Source organism: Tursiops truncatus, chromosome 5, assembly GCF_011762595.2.
Source record: "Tursiops truncatus isolate mTurTru1 chromosome 5, mTurTru1.mat.Y, whole genome shotgun sequence".
Taxonomy (NCBI): domain Eukaryota; kingdom Metazoa; phylum Chordata; class Mammalia; order Artiodactyla; family Delphinidae; genus Tursiops; species Tursiops truncatus.
The window spans coordinates 110998913-111024047 of NC_047038.1; the positions used below are offsets into that span (position 1 = coordinate 110998913).

The window sequence follows — 25135 nt, forward strand, 5'->3', positions numbered from 1 at the left end:
AAATAGGCCATAAAATATCTATCTGGGAAGTCTTTCCTTTGCAACAATCAATCTGACTCATTACTATTATCTCAGCAATATGTCTAGGAATTCAGAATCTGAAAAACTTAATTCTTCTTTGCAAACTAATAAACATCAGTGTCATTTTTTCCAGGTCATGGCAATTGCACTTGAAAATGATGTTTCTTCATCGAAGAAGGAAGTAGGGGGGAATCTCACTTACAAATAATGTCTTTGATATCTAAAAAGACAAATCACATTTCTGAAGCCCAGGAGACTTGGGATGTCAATATCTCTGTCAAATGGCTAGACTGAAAATGGACATGCAAGGTGAAGTGACGAAAATACCCAGGCAAACCTGACGAGTCAGCAGCACCAAGTTTCTCGACATTTCTTCCATCTACATTCAAAAATAATTGTATTAATACCGAAAAACTGCTGATGTGAAACTGTGGAAGAGCTAAGATGAAAAATTATTATTGAAATTCCTCCTCTCTCCTCCCTACAATGAAAGGGGTTACCAAGAGTTCTAAATGCAGAAAAATGATAGAATAGTACATTTTTTAGGGGGATGGAGAGTCTGATAAATGTACACTGTAAAGGGGAAACTTAACTGCAGAGGCTTATTTCAAACACAAGCTGAGAGCTTTTTTTTTTAATTTGTTTATGTACTATAAGAATGTACAGGGCTGCAAAGAGGGTGGGACTCATTTATTAACGGCTTGTTCCCTCTCCTGCCTTCCTGTTTCTCATGTCTCTGGGATTTCTTGTCCCCATCTTAATACTGATTATACCCTAATTTTATTCACCTGCTTTGTCACTTTACTGAGATTCTCCACAACCCTCACTTCTATCTCTGTGTATCTAATATTTATGCATACATACACACACATATACACACATATGTGCATGTCATATATGTGTAGATGCTAGTGCACGCATGCGCACGCGCACACACACACACACACACAATTAACTTAATGAGTTGTATCCCAAATTCTCATTATTTAAGTTAATGCTCAAATTGTCCTAGGTTTGACCAGCAGAGGCCCCTTCTAGCTGGCTCCTGTTTCTCTTGACATACCCCCTTAATTCTGAGTAACCCCTCACCCTCTGGTCCAAAAAGGTATCCCAGGTTTACTTTATACATTCTCTGTCCCAGTCCTAGAATCAGCCATCTCTCCAAAGGAGTCATTGTTCCTTACAGGGGAGGGTAGTATTTTTTTTTTTACTGGAGTATAATTGCTTTACAATGGTGTGTTAGTTTCTGCTGTACAACGAAGTGCATCAGCTGTACATATACATATATCCCCATATCCCCTCCCTCTTGGACCTCCCTCCCCCACCCCATCCCACCCATCTAGGTCATCATAGGGCACCAAGCTGAGCTCCCTGTGCTATATGGCAGGTGCCCACTGGCTATCTATTTTATACCTGGTAGTGTATTTGTGTCAATCCCAATCTCCCAATTCATCCCACCTGTTCTCTATGTCTGTGTTTCTATTCCTACCCTGCAAATAGGTTCCTCTGTACCATTTTTCTAGATTCCACATATATGCGTTAATATACGACATTTGTTTTTCTCTTTCTGACTTATTTCACTCTGGTAGTATTTAGAAACCAAGATCTAGGGACAGTGTGCTCACAGCTAAGGGGGTGCTATTGCTTCTAGGTCTTCCTGGAAGACAGACTGAGAAAATGCATGTATGTATATATGTATGTGTGTGAATACATTTATATATATATACACATATATATACATATCACAACTTCTGTACCTATCTATCTTAAAACCCATGAGTTCATACCATTACACTTAATTCCAATCCAGTACTTCAGGTTTCTTTCTAGCCCACCCCTTTCCAGTTCCGCACATTTCTTTTCAGACAGTAAAAAACATGGCTCCCATTATTCTCAACAGATTTACTTATTTGGTCAATTAACATATCTGCTCAACGTAACCAATCTCCCAAATATGCCAGCCACCTCTTCTGTACGTGCTGCCTCTGCACCTTCCCACCCCCACTTTCACTGTCACAGACCCCTCCACGTGGTACACTCTGCCCCCACTGCCGTCCTTCCTCAGATGTGATTCTGCACTGGGAAGGGAAAGGAAGGTTCAGCTAAATTTTTTAATGTATTATTTTAGGCAAATTACAAATGAGGGTGAAAATTACATTTCTCAAAATTTGAGCACAAATAATAGAGTGGCTGGAACCTAGCAATTTCCAATTCTAATTTCTGGCTGAATAGGAAGATATCATCAAATAATAATAATGATAGACCTTAAGTGTTACCATAGGTCACATGAGAGTGTTTACACTGTGAATGACATGACTGAGAGCAGTTTACGGTGCTTTAATCCTCACAGTAACCTACGAGATAGCGTAGCATTCTCCAATGCTGATAAAACAACATTGCTGTATTTCCTTTCCTTGCATGCTTTGATAAATAAACAAATTTCCAAACCAATGAGTCTTAAGTCTTATAAATTAAATATTTCATTACATCACCTACTGGGGGGAGGAGAATTCAATGTGGAGACTAAGCTGGAATTCGGACACATCTGAGTACTTTACAAAACTGGCAGGTCAGGCTTAGCACAGGTTCACACCCATATTTAAGGAGGAAAGAAAGAGCGGGGAGAGGAGGCACTGTTCACACTAAGTTTTACCCAGAAATAAAGCTTTACAGGCAGATGGCAAAGGCTAATTCCAAGTACAGATTGCCATTTTTCATTTAAGTTTTCCCATCCTGGCCCCATGACCTCATTCAGGGAGCAAAAGAATAATTAAAAATACAAAGAGGGGATTCCCTGGTGGCACAGTGGTTGAGAATCTGCCTGCCAGTGCAGGGGGCACGGGTTCAAGCCCTGGTTTGGGAGGATCCCACATGCCGCGGAGCAACTAGGCCCGTGGGCCACAACTACTGAGCCTGCACGTCTGGAGCCTGTGCTCCGCAACAAGAGAGGTCGCGACAGTGAGAGGCCCGTGCACAGCGATGAAGAGTGGCCCCTGCTCACCGCAACTAGAGAAAGCCCTCGCACAGAAACGAAGACCCAACACACCCAAAAGTAAATTAATTAATTAATTAATTAATTAAAATATATATAAAGAGGGTTTCACGAAGCAGCTGTAAGACATCAGGGGGTGGGCCTCCTGCAGCCTGCTTTAGTAACCTCCCAAAATAATAAACCAGAAAAGGGGTAGGGTGCTAACACACACCCCTCACTGCAATCCTCAAACATCTCCTCAAGTGCCCTATGAATGGGGACGTGACAGAGTAAGGAATGGAGTGCAGTGGATGCCACAGCAACAGGTGATCAAGTCTAAAAACACCCGAAGGACACCTTCCATGGGAGTGAGGGGAACGCAGGTTAGAACTGTTGAGAGGCAGACGCGAGCTGAGGTTTACCTTCGGTACCTAAATCTGAGATCTTACCATTAAGGTGACTCCCATGTTACCCAGAAATTGTTAAGGTCCCGGGAAGCCAAATGGCCATATCAGGATGTTCCCCAGCTCCTATATTTACTGACCCCAGATACACCATGAGTTGAACCCATTTCTACACCAACACTAAATCTGAAAGCAACTGCCTTGGGCCTGCCCAAATTCCAGTGCTGCCCTGGCCTTAAAGCAGTATGATGTCAGCAAGTTCTTTTTCCTCACTGTCCATATCTGTGAAGAAGGAATAAAAAAATCTACATCATAGGACACCTTTGAAGACTAAATGTGTACAATCCAAAGAAAAGCACGTAGGTAACACCTGGCACATGGCAACAAAATAATTGTAAGTGGCATTATTATTTTAATTGCAATTAAGTCACTGAAAAGTGACAATTATTCCCTAACAAAGGAAAAAAGAGAATCTTCAATATCAAACTAAAATTTTATCTGAATGAAAGAGAAAGTACATTTAAAAAAAAATTTGGGGGGGGGGTTATAAAAGCTAATTCACAACATTATAAAACAGAGAGAGGGGACAGCACAAACAGCCCTGCCTGGGAGGCAAAAAGAGGCGGTATAAACAAGATTAAAAAGTGACCAGAAACTCACCTCTCAGAAACAATCATGTTCATATTTTTACACAGTCACTTCTAATCTTTTTTTTTTTTTCTGGTAACATAGTTTATCACTTTAGTGTTCTACTTTGCTCACAAAACTGTAACAAAAGTATCTGTGCATATCCTTAAATTATTCTTCACCATTCTTAGTATCTTCTGGGTACTCCTTCGGAATCCCTAAAATTTCTTAGGATTCTACTTCTTCCTGCGAAGAACTCTACTCTAGTCTCCTTTGGGGACAGAGATCACAAAAATTTTAAATTAGTTTTTTTTTTTAATATCCTTTAATTTTGATGTAATTTACATTCTTCTGCAAAGTCTATTTTTTAAAAACCAACCTGCTCTTTTTTGCTGTCCATTAATTACTCTAGATTATGGAAAATGGAAAAAGACTGAATCTCTCTCAAAAAAAAGGTCTAACCATTTTTACAACAGAAAAGGTGAAACCAGTTGGGTGAAAATAGGTTATTTTCACTTTTAAATAACTTTTACCTTTTTTCTGATTATAAAATGGTTTTTGTCATTTTTTCTATAGTAAAATACCTAAAAGTTGACCAAAATTATCTCTACCATTATAGTGCACAGATAGTTCACTCTAAGATTTGGTTTCAACATTTCGGTATATTTCTTTCAATACATAAATACGCATAGCATAAAAAGTAACACACAGAAGTCAAACAGAGAAAGACAAATACCATATGATATTGCTTATATGTGGAATCTAAAAAAATAATACAAATGAACTTATTTACAAAGTAGAAATAGACTCACAGATGTAGAAGATGGACTTATGGTTACCAAAGGGGAGAGGGGCGGGGAGGGATAAATTAGGAGTTTGGGATTAACATATATACACTACTATATATAAAATAGATAAACTACAAGGACCTACTGTGTAGCACAGGGAACTCTACTCAAAATAATAACCTATAATGGAAAAGAATCTGAAAAAGAATAGATATATCCATATGTATGTATAACTGAATCCCTTTGCTATACACTTGAAACTAGCAACACTGTAAATCAACTATACTGCAATTAAAAAAAAAAGTAACACACAGCTGGGATTTTTGTAATACGTAGTTTTATGCAGCCAACACTTCCCCTTCGATATGCTAAAAGCTGACATCCTCAGGGAATGAGAGAAATGGCCAAGAAAGTAGTAAATTACAGCAATACTGAGATATAGCAGGTGAGGTAGAATGAGTGGCATGTGTTTCAAAGGTTCTGGTATTTCTGAAGGGCAAAGAATGAGCTAGAAGCAAAAGTAAAGAGCACAGGCGACTTCCGGATCAGGTGTCCTCAACACTGAAGGTGAGGCGGAAGGCAGAGCCTCTACTTGCAGAGCTGCAGGAGCAGCCTCAGAAAGAGCCAGAACAAAAGGCAGAGAGGTGGAGGACCCCAGGCAACTTCCTGATGACAATCCTGAAGTTCCAGAGGACACAGGAAAAGATTTTTTCCAGTAGCTTGTTCTTCGCCCAGTTCTTTATGGGAAATGAAAGTTACCAAGTATGTGTGTTAGGTTCTTAATAGACTAAGTTAGATTCCATTGACCAGCTGACCCATTTCAAATGACAGGCTGTCTTCAAGTGTTGCTTACAGTGGTTCATGCCTGAGTATTGCTCACTCCCATTTAAATCTTGAATCTCGCTGAAATTATTTTGGTGTATTTAAGGTAACTATAGGCCCCTGACCCCAGGGTGGGTGTGATAAATGAACTTCCACGTAAGCAAGTTGTGCATGGACAGTTTCTCTGGAGCCCCCAGGAGACGCTGATGTGTCCCCAGACCCTGAGGCCCGGCTGGCTTCACGGGCAGGTAGCCCGTGCCGTCACCCACAGCCCTGCGCTCAGAAGGTCGCGCACTTGATCTAATGCTCTGCCATCGCTGTCTTGAAATTCTTCATTTTTGAATAAGGGACCCTGTCTCCTCATTTTACAGAAATTATGAATCAGTTATGCCTGAAGGTTCTCATCCAGGCCAGCCCTGCCCTTGACAGATGAGGTACAGACACAAGTTATACAGTTAGTGGAGGGGGAAAAAAAGAAAAAATCAGGATTATAACCTAATCTTCTAAACTATGTAATGTTCTTTTTACAAACGCTGTGTTCTGCTGTCTACAGAAGTATTCTGATACATCACAGTATCATTAGACTAAATGTTCTACTACCTACAGAGACATTTTTGAAGTTAGGACTAATCTACACATATACACTTTGACATATTTTTAAATTATGTTACCTTATATCACTGATCTTGGAGGGTGTAGGGAGTAATGTACTCTTTTAGTTTAACTGAACAGAATGTAGAATCTTCAAATACAAATTGACGCATAAATTACAAAACACAAGAGATTTCGTTACCTACATTCCCAAATGTAGGGAACAACTATACCAAAATAACTTAGAAACAAAATCTACACAAAAACCATTAGTCCTCAATTTCTAAGATTATAAGAAGTTGAAGGTCAGGTAGCAAACAGCACAGAGATCCCCATCCTTCTTGTATGTCTTTCAGGATGGGTTGAGAGTCTGTCCCAAAACTCACTCACTGTGTTTTTAACAAGGTTTGAAATTACATTAAACATAACTTGAATAGCTTTTCAATGAGGACACTTCCAAAATCAACAAAAGCGTTGAAAGGAAAAACATCTACCACCTTCTGATCAAAATCACATACATTACACTGTTTAACAGTTCTCAAAAAAAACTCTTTATCCAAGACCTAACAGAAACCATACATTTCCTAGGAAAACAATAAAGGGCCAACAGCAACTGTGAACACCAATACATTAGTGAATGGGGGGCACAAAACACAGGAAAGAAATTCCACTGGAACTGTTAGCCTATCTGGGAATAAATATCAAATAAGACATACAAGTAACAGAAGAAAGTTAAATTAGAATTGAAACGCCTTAAATTTAAAGTGGAGGACTGTTTTGTCTGTTTCATACAGAGCAGACTTAGACTTACACAACAGAGGTTATCCTTAGAACTGCCTCACAAAGTGCAGAATAACTATGTCACACTGCCACATGACTTGTTTCAAAGTTGCTAAGAGAGTAGATAGTCAAAGTTATCATAACAAGGAAAAAAAATTTTTTAACTACACGAAGTGATAGATATTAACTAAACTTATGCGGAAATCATCTTGCAATATAATAAGTGAAGTCATTAAGCTGTAACCCTTAAACTTACACAGTGTTGTGTGTCAATTATATCTCAATAAAACTGGAAAAATAAGGCAAATTATGTGAAATTTTGATTGTAAAAACATACTTCATGACTTTTCTGAAAATAAGGGAAGAAAAATAAATTATAGGAAATGAATTCTTGAAAAACAAAACAAAACAAAACAGAGCTGCCTGCAGCAGAATTCGGAGCCTCCCTTCCTGGAAAACAGTTTGTTACACCAAGAACTGACCAGAAGGTGGCAACGTAGCCTCAGTTTCTCGGTACCAACAGATCAGCCTGGTCTTGGTTTAAGGCTTTTCATACACCAAAGAAATCAAAACTACACCTCTCAAGCATCTTTTTTAGGAGAAAGCTTCCGTTTTCTTACATTCTGAATGTTGATCTGTAGTTCCATTTTGTAGTGATTGAAGTCTTTGGCAAGTTCATGGCCTTGATGATAGAAAGTAAACATTCCCTGAAAAAATGACAGCATCTAAAACAAAGGAGAAAAGATGACATTAGCACCCAAAAAATCTCAATGAAAAAAATAAATTAAAAAGTCACGTATTTTGCCTCATCTCATTATGATTCTATTGAAGTACAATAATTAAAAGGAAGTCACTAGAATTCAACTACATCTAACTGCATATTATTCATTAATTTGTCCCTATAAAAAAAATAAAAGGATTTGTGATTTTTTTCCTTAACTATCAGAGCCATTAGACAGCTTTTACAGTATGCTGTATAGGAGAAATGGAATTCTACATCATCCATTTGTCCTTTTGAGTCAAGAGAATCCCTATATTCATTTATAATTGAAACCTTATCACTATAGGTCGATAGGACCTAAAAGGAAAGTGAAATACAGATCAAAGAGCTAAAAGCTCTTTCGAAGGGCATCCAGTGCAGAGTAACCTCTCTGTTTTGTTGACAAGGATGCTCAGTGACTGGAGCAGAGAGGGGCAGAGGCAGGGCAGTAATTAAGCCCTGAGTTTCCTACAAACTCTCCACCTGCCCCTCTTGATCAGAGGGCACTGCTTCTCCCCCACATGTGAGAAAATCTAGAGTAAGAGTGATTTGGGGTGAGGGTTAAGGAAATCCTGAGATTCACTGTCTTCAGAACGTCACACCGCATAATGGTAAGGAATTGGGGACTCTGACGTCAAGTGGCCAGCAAGGGTCAGTTCCCAACTGGGGCAAATTACTGAAGTTTCTCTACTTCAATTTCTACATTTGCTAAGTGGGATAATTAAAATATCTCCTCAGTAGGGTACCGTGTGGAATACATGCATGATCACAGAAAAGTACTTAGAACAACCACCTGAACAATGACTGAGCACACTGTAAATGCTCAGTATATAAAATGTAGGCCATTATTATGATTTCACATAAAAAGAAAGCTTTAAGGAGGTTTTCTCTAATTGTTTAATTTAGGGTAATTCAATTACTCCACTGGACCATAGCTTCCACGAATGCTAATTTTTAGTGAATCATTACTTGGTTTTTTTTGGTTTGTTGCTCAACATCATACACACAGTGGGTAAATTGTATGGCATGTGAATTATATCTCAATAAAGCTGTTTTTTAAAATCACATGCAATATAGTCTATGTTAAAATTAAAGTGAATCTTGACAATCATGAATCTCAGTGTACCTCTGGTTTTTTTGCTAAAACCCACAGTATAAAATACCCTTTATATTTTGATTCAGAAGATACATATATTCGTAGATATGTTAACATATAAGTAACTGAAGCTCTCAGAGTGCATCTATATAAGCACAAAAAAAAATCATGTGTTTCTAAAATAAGTATAAAGAAATGTCAGAGGGCTTCCCTGGTGGCACAGAGGTTGAGAGTCTGCCTGCCGATGCAGGGGACACGGGTTCGTGCCCCGGTCCGGGAAGATCCCATATGCCGCGGAGCAGCTAGGCCCGTGAGCCATGGCCACTGAGCCTGCGCATCCGGAGTCTGTGCTCCCCAACAGGAAAGGCCACAACAGTGAGAGACCCGTGTAACGCAAAAAAAAAAAAAAAAGAAATGTCAGAGTAACTTACAAAATAGTTTCAAATGTTCCACACACTGGTTCTTAACTTAGGTTGCATAAGCATTGTGAATTGTATTAGAAATAGTTGGTTACCAATAATTGCTGAATGCACTTGCTGGATGCACTTGCTTTAGAACAAACTTGAATAAAGATTATCCCATAAATATCACACGCTCACTCACATTCCAATACAATTTCTTTCATGGGGACTTTTTTTTTTTAAGGGTGGAGTTACAGCTAGGATGGCAGAAGTTGTACCTGATTGCAGAGTCCTTGAGACCATATGGCAAAAGGAATAATACTCATTACACATTGCTGTGCAAACAAGGCCGAGAACCACTATTTAGAAGTGATTCTTTGACTTCATGGCTCTGGGTGCACTGTGTACAATTTACGATGTCTTGCTTCGTGTTTATGCACCACAGCCTCTAGCAACCATAAATTAGATCTTCAAAGAAACACATTCCTCTTATATCACGAAATTCGACTAGCAGAGCAACTTGCTATTTATACTTACAGGTTCCACAAACTCAAACTTCTTCCTCTCTTGGATTTCCTGAAGCTTACACACATATTCAAGAGACAGTTCGTAAAAGTGTTGCCGGTTCTGTTCCACTTGGATATCTGCCTATGTTAAAATAATGGAGGCCAGTCAAATTAGAGATGGTTCGGAGTGAAACTCTTTGCCCGAGGTCTGCAAAACTACAGTCCATGGGCCAAATATAGCCTGCTGCCTGTTATTCTAAACGAAGCTGTACTGGACCAGCGCCAGGACTACTCCTTTATGCATCTTCTATGTAGACTTGCGGGTACAACAGCTGACTTGAGTGGTTGCAACAGGGACCTCGTGATCTTCAAAAGTCTAAAATATTTACTAACTGACTCTCTGCAGACATCGTTTGCAAACCCCTGCTCTCTGTGACGAGACTGGCCCCGAAGGACAGAAGATCAAACAGTAAAAGGCACTTCATGAAAAACCTACCCAACCACAACGGACACCCAAGGTGGAACCGCACATGTAGAACCCAAATTACATAAACATTATTTCCATTAACAAATCGCCTAAGAATGAAGTGGCCCGGGAAGGAGGGCTGAGCAAATTCCAGTCGCCACAGCTCTCAGGAGTGAGGGCAGCAGGTGAGGAAGTGACGGCACCATCTCAAGAACTTGGCTTTTGCAGAGAGGCATGGGCTGGAAGCCCATCTGGAGGCAGTCGCCCTCCTAAGTCCTCACCATGTCCTGTCCTCTGGGAGGGAACAGGCACCAGATGGTCAGGAGACTATTCCAAAGAAAGGTTCCAGCTTCTCTTGTCTAACTAGAAGGGAATTGAGAGAGCAGATGGTTCCACAGAGGAACAGTAGTGAAACCTCTGGTCCTCAGAACTGTTCTTACAAGGCATCTTGTATTTCCTAACTCAGCTAATTTTAGGTCCAGAAGTATTTATCTGGACATTTCTCCAAAGAGGCCATATCTAAGCACAGAGAAAGATGCTGGACATCACTTGTCATTAGGGAAACAGAAATCAAAGCCACAAGGTACCACCTCACACTTATCAAAAACAAAAAACAAACAAAAGATATCAGAAAATAATCCAAAAAACCCTATCTCCCCCCACCAAAATAAAAAACAAAAAAAAAAAAACAGAAAAATAACAAGTATTGGTGAAGATGTGGAGAAACTGGAACTTTGTGCACTGCTGGTGGGAATGTAAAATGAGGCAGCTGCTATGGAAAACAGTATGGCAGTTCTCTAAAAAAAACAAACAAACAAACAAAAAAAACTTAAAAATAGAATGACCATATGATCCTGCAATTCCATTTCTGGGTATATACTCACAAGAACTGCAAGCAGGGACTCAAAGAGATTCTTGCACACACACATTCACAGTAGCATTATTCACAACAGCTAAAGGGTAGAAGCAACCAAAGTGTCCACCGACAGGTGAAGGCATAAACAAAATGTGGTCTCCAAAGATAATGGAATGTTGTTCAGCCACAGAATGCAAGGACATTCTGGCACTGCTGCAACATGCATGAACCCTGAGAACATTATGCTAAGTGAAATGAGCCCGTCACAGAAGGACAGATGCTGTATGATTTATCTTAGATAAGGTAGCCGGAACAGTGAAATTCACAGAGACAGGAAGTAGGATGGTGGTCGCTGGGGAGCTGGGAGCACAAGGGGGCTGGGGAGTTAGTGTTTAATGGGCACAGAGTTTCAGTATCTCAAGCTGAAAGGGCTCTGGAGCTGGAATGTGGTGGTTACTGACAACAGTGTGACTGTACTTAATGACACCGAATGAACTGCATGCCTGAACTTGGTTAAAATCATGCTTTGTCGTGTATATTTTACCACCACAAAAAGTTTTTAATTTGGGGGAAAAAAAGTATTTATCTAACAGGTGATAATTTTTTTGGCATCGTATCCTTTTTTAATTAAAGTAATGTTTAACTATAATAAGAGTGTTTGTTACTAAGCCAAAATGAGAATTTCTACCTAACACTCATAAAAATCATGATTTTTTTATGCCTCTAAGATCCAGAGATGGAGAGTTCAGCCACTAGCAGTTAACAGACACAACTCCCAGGAGAAACAATGTGAGTGTGTTGAGTATTTAATAAAATGGAGATAGGGGAGGTTAAGGGTGGATTTTTCATGTTATTGTTACTAGGAAATGTCCTTCAAGAAAATGACACCAGGGTCAGATTTACCAAGGTGGTTTTTTAATTTAATTTTAGTGGATTCTCTCGCCTGGCTGTGTTACTGCAATTACCCCGGCATGGCAGGTCAGCTTCTGTCCACAGCTTCCTAATGCTCTGAGTGTTCAGAACCACTGTGCCAGGTGCAGCATGGTCCACCACAAGAAACCCTGGGACTGCCGGTAACCCATGCCGGTAACCTCAACAATGCCACAGACATCCAAATTATACCTAGCAGCACCGTCCTTTAGCCTGACTCAGTCTAAAAGGCAATCACTATATATGTGATGTAAGAAAAAGTGTACGTGGTCTTTGTCTCAGACTTCCTGGCACAAATCTCCTAAAACCCTTGGAATTTCCTGAGCGACAGAAGTGTCTCTAGTCATTTGTAAGGAGCCCCTTTTGAGAGCGCTTGAGTTTATGCTAATGAGGTGACTTAGGGTAGGGGCCCAAGATAGCACTCATTAGAGGGGTAGAACTTTCAGCTCTACCCACCTATTTCTGGGAAGAGGGGAACACTGTAAATTAAGTTCTATAACAGCTCTTGAACAAGAGCTCATGAGCTTCCAGGTTGGTAATGTAAAAAATTAATAAACGGAAAACTCACCAGAAGGGGGAGCTCACATGGCTTCAGACCATCGCAGAGCCCAACAAGAAGAAAGACCACTCTTCTTTCCTGGCTAGGACCCAGCCCAAGAAAAGCCAGGGACTCTTTACTATAGCCCTCTCAACTCTCTTTCCCTCTCAACAAAAGTGTTCTCCTTCCCTTGCCGTGCAGAAACTTGCCCTTGGTTCCCCATGGTTGCAGACCCTAAACTGCAATTCTCTGCTGATCCCGAATAAACCCATCTTTGCTGGAGAAATACCTAGCAGACTATTTATTTCAGGTTAACAGGAAACACATCCACTTGCCTAGAGAGTGACGTACCGCAGTTCCATGAGGACAGAAGTTTCTGCACTTGGGACCCTTCCAGACCCTGCCCTGTGCACCTCTTCATCTGGCTGTTCAACCGTATCCTCTATATTATCTGTTGTAATAAACTGCTAAACTTAACTAAATGTTTCTGAGTTCTGTGAGCCGCTCTAGCAAGGAAGGGGTCATAGGAACCTCTTCTTTGTAGCCAGTCAGAAGCACAGGTAACAACCAGGGCTTCAGACTGATGTCGGAAGTGGGGTAGTCTTTTATTTTTTTTTTTTTTAACTGAATTACAGTTGATTTACAAGGTGTTAGTTTCTGGTGTACAGCAATGTGATTCAGTTATACACACATACACATTCTTTTTCACATTCTTTTCCTTTATGGTTTATTACAGGATATTGAATATAATTCCTTGTGCTATGCAGTAGGACCTTGTTGTTTACCCATTCTGTAGATAATAGTTTGCATCTGCTAGTCAGAAGTGGGGCAATCTTGTCCACCTGAGCCCTTAACCTGTTGGATCTGATGCTGTCTCTAGGTAGTGTCAGAGTTGAGTCAGTTGCTTGGTGGTGTTGGAAAACACACATTACATTTGAACTATACTTTTTATTACACCAAGCAAAAGTCATTTTTTTAAAACAAACATACAATTTCAATTTGATTATCATCTCATTTCTAACCATTCTTGCTGTTAATATGTATAAAAGAAGTAGATCACTCACACAAAGATATTCAAAGGATCTATTTCTCTGGTCATATTTACTGAAACATAATTATGTGACGACTCAGTGCCGACTTAAAAAAAATGTACAGCGTGCGAGCTGTGAGTTCAGTTTGATTTGGGGCAAAACGAGGACTACAGCCCTGGAGCAGTTAGTTCCTCAGAGCTAGGCTAGTGACTTAATCCTTGTAGAGACAGGTGGCAGGTGCCAATTTTTAATTGGCATCAGGAAACAAAAATATACTTCAAAAATCAGCAGTCATGGAATGTTCTCGAATATCCAATTCTTGTTCTAGTGCAAATATTAATTAGAATGTCGGGTTGTGATGGAGGCAGAAGCCACTGTGCTCAATAAACAGAGCTACAGGTAAAGGTACTAATAGAATTACTAAAATTGCCAGCCTGGTGTCTGCCATAATTTCCTCCTGTTATTTTCACTGGAAACAAGAGGAAAGAATAGATAACAAGTTTCTATGCCTTTGGTCAGTACCAGTCTCAGCAACCTTTATTAATCTCTTGAGCACCTCAGTTTACTGAAGATGAGCAATGCATTAGCCACTGCCAAAAGTAACCAAAATCCAGATCTAACCTTTTCCCCATTAACGAGCATCCCCCTTCTTACGGCCTTCACGCTTGCAATGGAAAGCTAGGTCAAGTGGGAGTCTCTATGTCTGTAAAGAGCAAACAGAGCAAGACAGCCAAGAATATGTAATTTAAGTGAAACTAAAATGATTCTCCTTGACGGTCTCTTCAAATTTCCCATCTGGAGTTTAATTATCTTTGGGAATGATGAAACTATCGAAGCCCTACCTCACAATCTTCACACTTGTTCATTGGGTAAATATTTATTAAGTGCCTATTCCCTGACAAGTCTCATTCTAGGCATTGAGGACAGAGTGCTGAACAGAACACAGCTGTTGCCTGCAAGGAGCTTACATCCTATGGGAAGAAGCCATGTAACAACGGAATATGTAGTGAGTCAAAAGGCTGTCAGAGGGCTTCCCTGGTGGCGCAGTGGTTGAGAGTCCGCCTGTTGATGCAGGGGGCACGGGTTCGTGCCCTGGTCCGGGAGGATCCCACATGCCGTGGAGCGGCTGGGCCCGTGAGCCATGGCCGCTGAGCCTGCGCTCCACAACGGGAGAGGCCACAACAGTGAGAGGCCCGTGAACCGCAAAAAAAAAAAAAAAGGCTGTCAGAGTATGAAAAAAAAAATAAAGGAGAGTAAGGGGGACACTCTAAATAAGATGGCTGGAAAACTTCTCTAGTAAGGAGAAGTCTGAGTGGAGAGTATTTGGAAGACTATTTGAAGGAGTGAGGCATGCAGATCTGGCAGAAGGATGAACAAAGCACAGGCCCTCAGCATGGAACCAAGCCAGAGCAAGGCAGCCACGTGGGTGTGAGGGCAGGCGGGATACGCCCAGGGCCTCTAAAGGGAGCTGTTAGGAGTATTTAGAGAAGAGGAACATGAAGGCTCACTCCGCTGTTGTACAGAAAATAAACTGTAGGGACACCCTGGTGAAAGCAGGGTGGCCTTTGCAGTAATCTGTGCAAGAGATGCCGGGTGACAGGGGTGGGGAGTCAGGAGAACTGGCCATATTCCGAGAATATTCTGAAGCTAAAGAAGACATAGGCTGATGGCCTAGATATGGGGTGAGAGCAAAAGGGCCAAGACTGACTTTACAGACTTTGCCTAATGATACCTCATTAGATAGTGAGGTGGAGATGGAAAGTGACCCGGTGCATGAAAATCCCTTCAGGATACCTGAAAACAGAGATCAGGGGAGAAGAGAGGTAGAAAACTGCTAGCATAAAGAGAGCCTCGAAGAGCAACAGCTGTCATTTCAAAAAAGACAGAGGGTAGGAGATGAGGGAACACACATAACAAGTGCATGGTTTCCTACGTAATATGGAAGAGAGAATGGAGCCCTACCCACAGTATTGGAGTGAGGATCAAATGGTACAAAAGGGCCTCTCTCTTTTACAGAACGTCAAATGCCATCTAAATGTCCGTCAAAAGTACTAGCGAGGGCTTCCCTGGTGGCGCAGTGGTTGAGAGTCCGCCTGCCGATGCAGGGGACACGGGTTCGTGCCCTGGTCCGGGAGGATCCCACATGCCGCGGAGTGGCTGGGCCTGTGAGCCATGGCCGCTGAGCCTGCACGTCCGGAGCCTGTGCTCCACAACGGGAGAGGCCACAACAGTGAGAGAGCTGCGTACCGCAAAAATAGAAAAGAAAAAAAAAAAGTACTAGCCAGACAAAAGAAAACGTGACGTGTAGGTAATGTCAAAATAACCCCGCCACACACACACACACACACACACACACACACACACACACACAGAGTTTGCAACTAAATCTGTGACATGTAAACATAACCCAGGTTTATTCTACAATGTTGTCATTTTGATGATATTTCACTAAGTGTATATTATAGTGGCATATCATGCCTGGATTCCTTATGTGTTTAAAAACAAACAAATGGAAGAAAAAAACATCACACTTTTGTGGGATGAGTCAAGATCCTTACAGCTGCAAACAGCATTATGTTTAAGGAAAGCATATGTTACAAACTGTAAACAACTGAGTTTCCATTCAAGTGTGCCAGTGAGGAAAAACAGGTGGCAGGGGATTTAAGAAACAGAAAGAGAAAATGAGAGACAAGATATAAATTCCTTTCTTCTTACATACAGCTCCCTCCAAAAACAAAAAAATGAGTCTGTTAACACAAGTAAAACAGGTGCTCTCTTTCCAATGAAGGTGAAAACTCCTGAATCTTCTGCGTTAAGATTAATGCTGCCTTCACATAAAAGCCAAATGGGGGAGGAGCTTACTCAATTCACTTCTTCAAGAAATCTTGAAAGCCAATTAATGAATCTATTCCTGAAAATCATATATCTGTTCTCAGTTATGCTGGTTAAAATGACTGTTCCTGTGAAAATATACTCAGAACCAAAACTTTTAATACTATGAATCCACACTGCATTAATCACCCTAAGAGGTCTATATTTTACATCTTGTTCCAAAAGAGCTCTTTTATTCATGGTGATACCTGGTCATTTTTTCCACCTCTAATAATCCTGGATGAAATGTTTTCAAAAGAAAAGCACAGTTTTTTAAAAAAAGGCATGCACTGATTACTGAATTTTAGAAACAAGTTAACAGAAAAATAAAAACAATACCTCTTGTAAATGTGAGTCTTTCTTTTTCGCTGATAAATTCAAATGTTTATCAATTAGGCTATAGTTCTTTTCTGTCTCTTTGTCAAACTTCTTTTTCTCTTCCTACAAATCAGAAAAACATAGACAACTGTGATTACAAAAGGGAAAAAAAAGGCATACACATAGTTAATCCATTGGGAAACCCAAAATATGAAAAATACCCCAAAATAAAAGAAAATACCACGAAGTGTGAAGGAGTTATCTGGAAACTCTATCTGCACCCAGGCCATACTGCTTACTACTCATCAAGACAGCATTAGGATTGAAGAGTCACTTATTTTTTTCTTTTTTTCCTTTAATGGGCTTTTTTCCAAGCCTGTTATTTTTCAACTCTTCATACGTATCAGTGTTTGGAATTAATGCCATTCACTTGTCCTTCCATTCAAAAAAATATATATTTTTAAGATGAACACATAATAAGAACATAATAAAGTTTAAAAAAGCAAACTTGCTACAGTACAGATTTTGGCACAGAAATGGAATTCACTTAAAACTGAGTAAGTTTTGATCTACATTAAAAAAAATCATCATCATCACCACTGGGGCAGTAGGAAATATCTTAAAAGATCTTCCCCAATTGTCCAGTATGAATATCACAATAAAATCCTCTGACCAGGAATGTCATCTACTCACCCAAACCTTAGGAGTGATTTCTTTAACACTGTCTAGAATACTAGCAATAGGTCAACAAGGCCTAAAATAATACTGACATACTTGTACCAAGATCCTTTGGTTAACATTACAAACATTTCTCAGGCACTGCCTGGAAACAGCATTTGCTTTCCTTTTGCTAGAGTAGCTTTTTTAAATTTTTTTAAATATATTTTTCAAATTTTTATTGGAGTATACTTGATTTGTGATGCTGTGTTATTTTCAGGTGTACAGCAAAGTGAATCAGTTATACATATACATATATCCACTTTTTTTTAGATTCTTTTCCCATATAGGTCATTATAGAGTACTGAATAGAGTTCCCTGTGCATTTTTATTTTTTTAAATACATCTTTATTGGAGTACAATTGCTTCACAATGCTGTGTTAGTTTCTGTTGTACAACAAAGTAAATCAGCCATATGCATACATAGATCCCCATATGCCCTCCCTCCTGAGCCTCCCTCCCACCCTCCCTATTTCACAAGGAACCAAATTTTTTTAAGGCAGCAGTGAAGACAGAGTATCTCCCCAACACTGCTTGCCAAAGGTAAGTAGATTTCTCATAAACATTTCGGAGCACCAATGAGCACACGCGATGTCCTCATGCTGTCAGAATGTTTCCATTAACTTCAAACTCTCACCAACTCTCCAAGGCCTCCTGAAAAGGAACATTCCCTTCCCTATTTTCCAACTTCCGTTTTCTAGGTCAAAAATAATGGATTCTCCCAGCCTTTTCTGGCATGATCTTTTCCCTATTAAGCAAAAGGAGTAAATAAAGCACAAAAATTCTGTTTCTTCACATTTATTATCATTTTTTCACTCCACAGGACTACAAACTGTTGTGAGAAGCCAGGAAGGGAGCTCTGCCAGCCCACCTAAAGACCCTAAATTAATCCCCATACTGATGGAAGAGACAGACTCGGGAACTGTTACTTCTTCCCATTTCTACTCCAAGTTTAATTACCAACTAGCTGCACATCTTTCGGGGGCGGGGAGGGGAGCACCTAACAATACAGAACCTTAGTTTTCCTACTGAAAAGATCAGGGATTTGGTTTTGTACTAGTTCATTCTTAGATCCAATCCTAAAATTCTGTGACCCTACGGTTCGCCTATGTATGAGAATAGTCAAACTTCTGTTGAAACAGAAGCACATTTTTTCTTTATGTCCTAGGTCTAATTTACAACTATTTTTTTAAAAGCTTAAGGCATTAATACTACATGGTTACTCTCTTTTCTGCTTTTCATTATGACGCACTTCCTGAACGATTTTAATGACTAACAGAAAATAAGCTAAAAAGAACATATGGCCACTACTTCAAAATCTCCACTATTTTTAAAAGTTCATATTGCAGAGCATGCACTGGATTAGGTGTCAGAGACGCAGGTTCTAGCAGCCACGCATTGTTCTGTGACACTGCCCCAGGGTCACAGCATTCTCTGAGCATCAGTTTCTCAGGTTTAAATGAGATAGAAATGGAGGTGACACAGCTGCATTTACCGCAAGTACGCTGCAAAGCGAGATCATGTGATTAAACGTGCTCACCATCTTTGCAGATTAGTACTTACCAGAGAATACTGAAAACATTTTTACTCCTTTGATTTCATGTGAATCACAGAAGGGGACAAAGGATGCAATGATGCTAAAGTCAGCAGTCAAAACACCCCAGCACACGCAGCAATAGTGGGGCATGTAAATTAGCATGTGGGTTAGGTTGGGAGTGAAAGAAAATGGTTCTATCAAGGCTCTGTGAAGAAAGAATTTAGCCAAGAAACAACATCACGCCCACCAATTAGAGTGGAAATACAATTGTTCGTACTTGGTATGGTATTATACAAACGCTACTGTGTTTTGTTTTTGAATCTTAAGACTCAGATAATTGTTTCTCCTTGCATTTCTTCTCAAGGTCACTATAGAATATTCTGTTTCTTTGTATTCATATGACTTTTGGCACTTAAATAATATGAATTTTAAAAGGAATTGTGTTCAAGCAGCATTCAATAAAGAATGGAGCCCTTTTTCTTCAACACTGCAATGTAGGATACATATATATGTATGTGTGTGTGTGTGTATATATATATATATATATACATATATATAATAAATTGAGCCATATGAGACAAAAGGCTCTATCAAGGATCAAATTAATACAATGAAAACTTTTTTATGAAACAGCATTACTCAAGTGAGTCTGAGTCAAGCTGGAAGTAAAACTCAGTAAGGAAAGGTGGAGGCAAGGGCAAATCAGGTAGCCCACATCTATTCTAGGACGGCAGGCAGCCATAACAGAGCCCCTGCAGATTTCTGCCATGTGGAAATATAAGCCCAGTACACAGGCCTTGTCTTCTGATTTTTCTGGAACAGCTGGAAAACCCAGTGATTTTTAAATGGTGGCAACAAAAAATTTTTTTTCAGTTTTAACATGAGTAAGCCAAACGAAATGTTTACAAGTTAAAGATGACTCATGGGAAGTCAGCTTGTAATGTTATAGAATCACACATGCAAAAACAACAACAAAAAAAACAGTGAAGAAGCGCTATTACTTAAAACAGCATAACTAGTCAAATAAGATGTAGATGGTGTAAATGGTAGAGGGCCTTAATAAACCTAAGAAACAAAACATAAATAATCAGGTTTTTTGAATCTATTAGAAGTAAACATACATACATATATATATATATATATATATATATATATATATATAAAGGTTTCATCACAAATCACTGGATAAAAAAATATTACTCAACCAATGGTGTGGGTATAACTGGTTAACTAGCTGGAAATAAAAAGAGAACCATGTCTCAAATCAAAATTAATTCCAGATGGACTGAAAGAACCACAAGTAAAAAATGAAGCCAAAAAAGAGTATTTTCAATCAGATCTCAGAACAGAGAAGGAACTTCTGAGCAAAAGAGAAATGGAAGAAGCCATAAGAACTTCTAGATATCAAAAATACACAATAAATAAGGCAAAAGGCAAACAACAGGCAGAGAGAAGATACAATTAATATGGAAGAAAAGAAGTAAATGTTCCTAACACATAAAACACTCTTTATTGAGCAAGTTTTTGCTCAAATCACACATTACACTTCCAAGGAAAAATGAGTAAAGAACATATAAAGAATTCACAAAAGTTTGAACACACCTGTGGACTGTCCACATTTCTGCAGGGTACTAGAATTTTTTGCTTTGTTTTAGAAGAAGGGGAAATTTTTAAGTTACCAGGTAACTTTCTTTTTTAAATATCTTTGGTATTTTACAAATTTTCTAGGATGAGGAAATGAAAAGACTTATTTTCAAACTACGAACAGTAAATAATAAGGCCTGACTAGTCTAGACAGGAGCTTAAATACTTTCTTAGAGATTCCAACTCCTTCTCCCTCTTTATTTAAATAAAAAGGTGGGAGTAATGCTGCACATACAAGAAACAAGATTCACAGCACATACAACACACTCGGCAGGAGCACTTTTTCCTGTATATCCAGGCCAACAAGAGCTTTGCAATCCCTGTTCTGCTCCCCTGGTCCACCAACACACTACAGCCCAGGGCATTGGAAACTCAGCCTTTACCCCCAAACCAGGCGGTGGAAATGCCACCTCTTCCATGAAGTACTCCTTGTCTCCTCCAGTAGGGGGACAGCCGCCTCCCTCAACTCCTGCACCAATGTCACCAGTCCTCCTTGACACTTCATTTGCCCTACCCAGCCCCCCACCCCCTTTTGCCTTTAAGCTCCTTCAGCCTCTCCACGGCAATGAGAAGTCAGCCTCTACCTGCACACCCAGTAGGCGCCCAGGAGATATCGGTCAGAGGACACGGGAAGGGAGAAGCCTATAGAGCAGCGACACCGACCCTGACAAAGTGCCACTGCTGGTTCCGGTGCCGTTGCTCTCGAGTCACCTATCCATCACCTTAGCACCATCCGGCCAGGGGGGGTCACAAGCCACAGTGCTTGAACCCGGCACGCCAAGAGTGGACAAAAACCTGCACAGTTCTTTTTGGCAAGCTGATATGGAGCATGTCACAAAGGGGATCCTAAAAGAACTGCAACTGTGTATATGCCAGGCCCTGCATATATGTATGTGTATATGCCAGACCCCAGAAATATGTACACATATATGCATATGTGTATATGCCAGACCCCAGAAATATGTTAGCAAATGCACTGAAGCCTCGCGAAACGTTCAGAGACCGGTGTCCTAAGTCTCGTTTTAAAGATCAGGAAACAGGCTCAGAGGCCTTAAGTAACTTGCCCCAAATCACAGAGCCACTTAAGGGGCAGAAGCAGGATTCCAAATGAGGGAGAATCAGGTCTTCCTGAAAGACTTTCCTGGCGCTCCAAAGCCAAGATGATAGGACACCTACAGAGCACCGATGCTTACTCGTATCAGAGCACTTTTCACAGTGCATTTTTATTGCCTTTTTTTTATTTTGACATCACCCACACAGACTTGCCAATTTCTTAAAGGCCGACCAGTGTTTTAATTCATAGTTGTATATCCCAAGGCCTCTGGCACTGTGCCATAGGATAGGCCTGATAAGGTTGTTATTACTAAAAATGAAAGAAATGTGATTAAATCACCTTTTTCCTGCTCTATCAAACATAAATTGAGAAATTATTCAAATAAATTTGCTTTTTAACCCACATTGTGCAGTCATTTACAGAATCTCAGGAAGTTGATTTTTATTAATTTTTAATTTTTATTAAACATTTAGTCGTTAGGCATAGTCTTGAAAAGAAATACAAAGGAAATATGGGGTGAGAGTCTGGTAATGGCTGAGCTACTAAGGTATAATTTATGAAATAAACATTTTTTCAAGCCTTCTGGTTAAACCTTTTACTCTATTGAATAAAACAGTAATTAGCTCTTTGCAAAACAGCATTTGAATAGGCTCTATAAATTATCAGTATCATTTCGTTGTATCCGTTTGATTATTTGCATGCTGCCCCTTTCAGACAAAGCCATTTTAAATTCTCCCACTGTTAACTCTTAGCAAGTTCTAGTATTTCTTGGAGTTTGTACACAATGCACTTGGCTCCGATGTTGCCTGGTGCCTGTATTAGTTTCCTGTGGCTAAACTGACATTTAATGAGCAATGGTTATCGACAAAATGTTATGCAGATACTTAGGAATAAGTGACAAGCTTCTGGGGAAGGGAAAAGAGCTTCCGTGGAAGTAAAGCTAAGAGAGGCCGTGAAGAAAACTCTGAACTGATGGGACACAGCACAGAACGACTGTGTCCCGCAGTGGGAAATGGGGCTCTTTAAACAGAGACAAGAACCGGGCAGGCACATGAGAAAATGTGGCAGAACCTACAGGACGGAGGTTGAAGCCCAAACCAAACTGACGTGACTGACAGGGAACACATCCAAATAGAAGTGAAACAGCAGAAAAGAAGTCCTGGGGGCTCCTAAAAAATCCAGTTTACAAAAGCCACCTAGCAGTTTCGATTATGTTAAAAACACAAATTACACATGTCACTGGGATGCTGGAAAATGAAGAAGTAAATGGAACTGAAAGAGCTTGCATACAAAAGCGAAAGACAGGACCGTCCCAGATGGGAAAAAGGAGAAGGGAAAGAAAAGATAAACATTTTGACAAGGGTATCTAAAAAATTCTGCTGCGGTCAACTTTTAAAGTCTTTTGTCTTTTTCTCCCCACATGAAAACTGCTTCACGGTATTTAAAAAAAGATCTTTAACCTAAGAGAATTAAGTTATTTTTAAGTATCCTGCGTAAGTAAATAAACCACTGGAACAAGAGCGTGTGCTTTTCAAAATAGGATTGGCGTTTAGAACGCACAAATGGAGAAAATCATCAAATATCCAGGTTATAAGCCCTTTCCTGGATCTTCTAGAATAGAACAGAAGAACAGTAGAATTGGTTTATTTATTAAATACGTTATAGTAAGACAGAGTGGAGGCTGGTAGAAAATAAAGAAACAAGCATAGGTTTTTCTCTTAAAGATTTAACAATCTAATGAAAAAGACAGATGCTTATATATCACTATATAACCTAGAAAACTACCTTTCTCTACTGTTTAATACACAAAACTACCAGTAAAAAAAAAGGCTTCTCCCAGGTAACATCGATAGGTGTGACAGCCAACACACACACTGTACTGAACAAGAGTGTAGGATACACCCTTCATAAACCTGAAGCCAGAAAAAAAAAAAATGAAGAAAGAAAGAAATGGGGGACTTCCCTGGCAGTCCAGTGGTTAAGACTCTGTGCTTCCACTGCAGGGGGCGCGGTTCGATCCCCAGTCAGAGAACTGAGAGCCCGCATGCCATGAAGTGTGACGGAGGGGAGGGGAGAAAATGTTTTTAAATAATAAGAAGAAGAAAGAAAGAAAGAACTGGGACTTCAGGATAGAATTTGGCCATTAAACAGCTCAAGAGACAAAGTATTAAAATAATTTAACCTTGTAATATGGCAATTTATTTTGCAAGCTGCTCTGCAGTTAGTTAAGCCTTGAACAATGCAGAGGTTAGGGACGCCAACCTAGGAGCAGTTGAAAATCCGAGTATAGCTTAGAGTCGGTCCTCAACATAGGCGGTTCCACATCCGTGGATTCAGCCAACCGTGGATCCTGTAGTACTGTAGTATTTACTAATGAAAAATACCCACATATAAGTCGACCCACACAGTTCAAACCTGAGTTGTTCAAGGGTCAACCACACTTTGAACGGGCACAACATGAGAAGCTGGGCAAATCTTGGGAGGAGAAGGAGTCAGGAGAAGGCTCAAGGCCAGAAATTTCTAAAAACCCAGTAGGTAAATAAAAAGGAAATACATCTATTAATTAAGTCACATTCATTTTTCACGTACATAATATAACCCTTATCCTTCCTGACCATCATCCAAGTAAAGTAAGAAAAAGAAGAAATGTTTACATTCAGTACCTGCCATGAAATGTTCAAAGAGAAAGAACCAAGATTATTCAAGTTTTAAGACAGCCTATGAAGATCAGAGAAAACAGAATCATGAAACTGCAAACTAGAGCAGCCAGATCCCCAGTCTGTCATCTTACAGGTAAGAAACTAAAGCCAATTACTTGCCCAAGGTCACAGATGTGAAGCCAGACCCCCCAATGTCCTGCTACAAAGCCAGCAGACACAAACCAGCTTCAGGTAGCTCAGCAAACGATTCCAGGAAGAGGACTTGGGGTGGTACCCCCACTGACCTCCCCTCAAAACACAGCCCTTCGTTAAAAACTGTAAAATATCATGCCAAAAAGAAGTGTCTAATATGTTAACAGGTCACTTAAAGGAGAACTGAGTCTATGAATAGCAGCTAAGAAGCTGGCCCTCTCTGGATCCATTTATATAGCTATCGCCATGGAGACCACAATGTTTATTCGTAGAAAAGGATTTTAATAGTTTATTTACAAAGATAAAGAAAAAAAAAAAACCTCACATCACCAATGCATGGGGGGAAAAAAAAGATAAATATAAAACCTCTCTTCCCTACCTAAAACTGAAGTTATTCCCGTCTCCTTAGGCCAAGCCAAAAATGGTCAACAACACGGAAACGCTATTTTTTCTCCCTCAAGTACGTGCACAACATTCAAGAGAGGCTGGTGGAAATTACCTCTCTGAGTTAATTTCAAAGTTTCTTAGTTAGCAGACGTTAGAAGTTGCTAAAT

The 25135-nt window shown here is 39.9% G+C and overlaps 1 protein-coding gene across 6 annotated transcripts in view; it reads right to left on the reverse strand.

The window, feature by feature from the left end:
* The window catches only part of ARHGAP10 (Rho GTPase activating protein 10), a 326473-nt gene that overhangs the window by 193043 nt on the left and 108295 nt on the right, over positions 1–25135 (reverse strand). For all 6 annotated transcript variants that reach the window (XR_012332146.1, XR_012332145.1, XR_012332144.1 and 3 more), the window contains 3 exons: positions 16799–16900; positions 9799–9909; positions 7625–7729 (listed from right to left, as the gene is read on the reverse strand). Coding sequence is in view for 3 of the 6 variants with exons in the window: in XM_019926557.3 (XP_019782116.1) it covers positions 7625–7729; positions 9799–9909; positions 16799–16900 (318 nt within the window). In the remaining 3 variants the exon portion in view is untranslated. The remainder of the gene's footprint in view (positions 1–7624; positions 7730–9798; positions 9910–16798; positions 16901–25135) is intronic.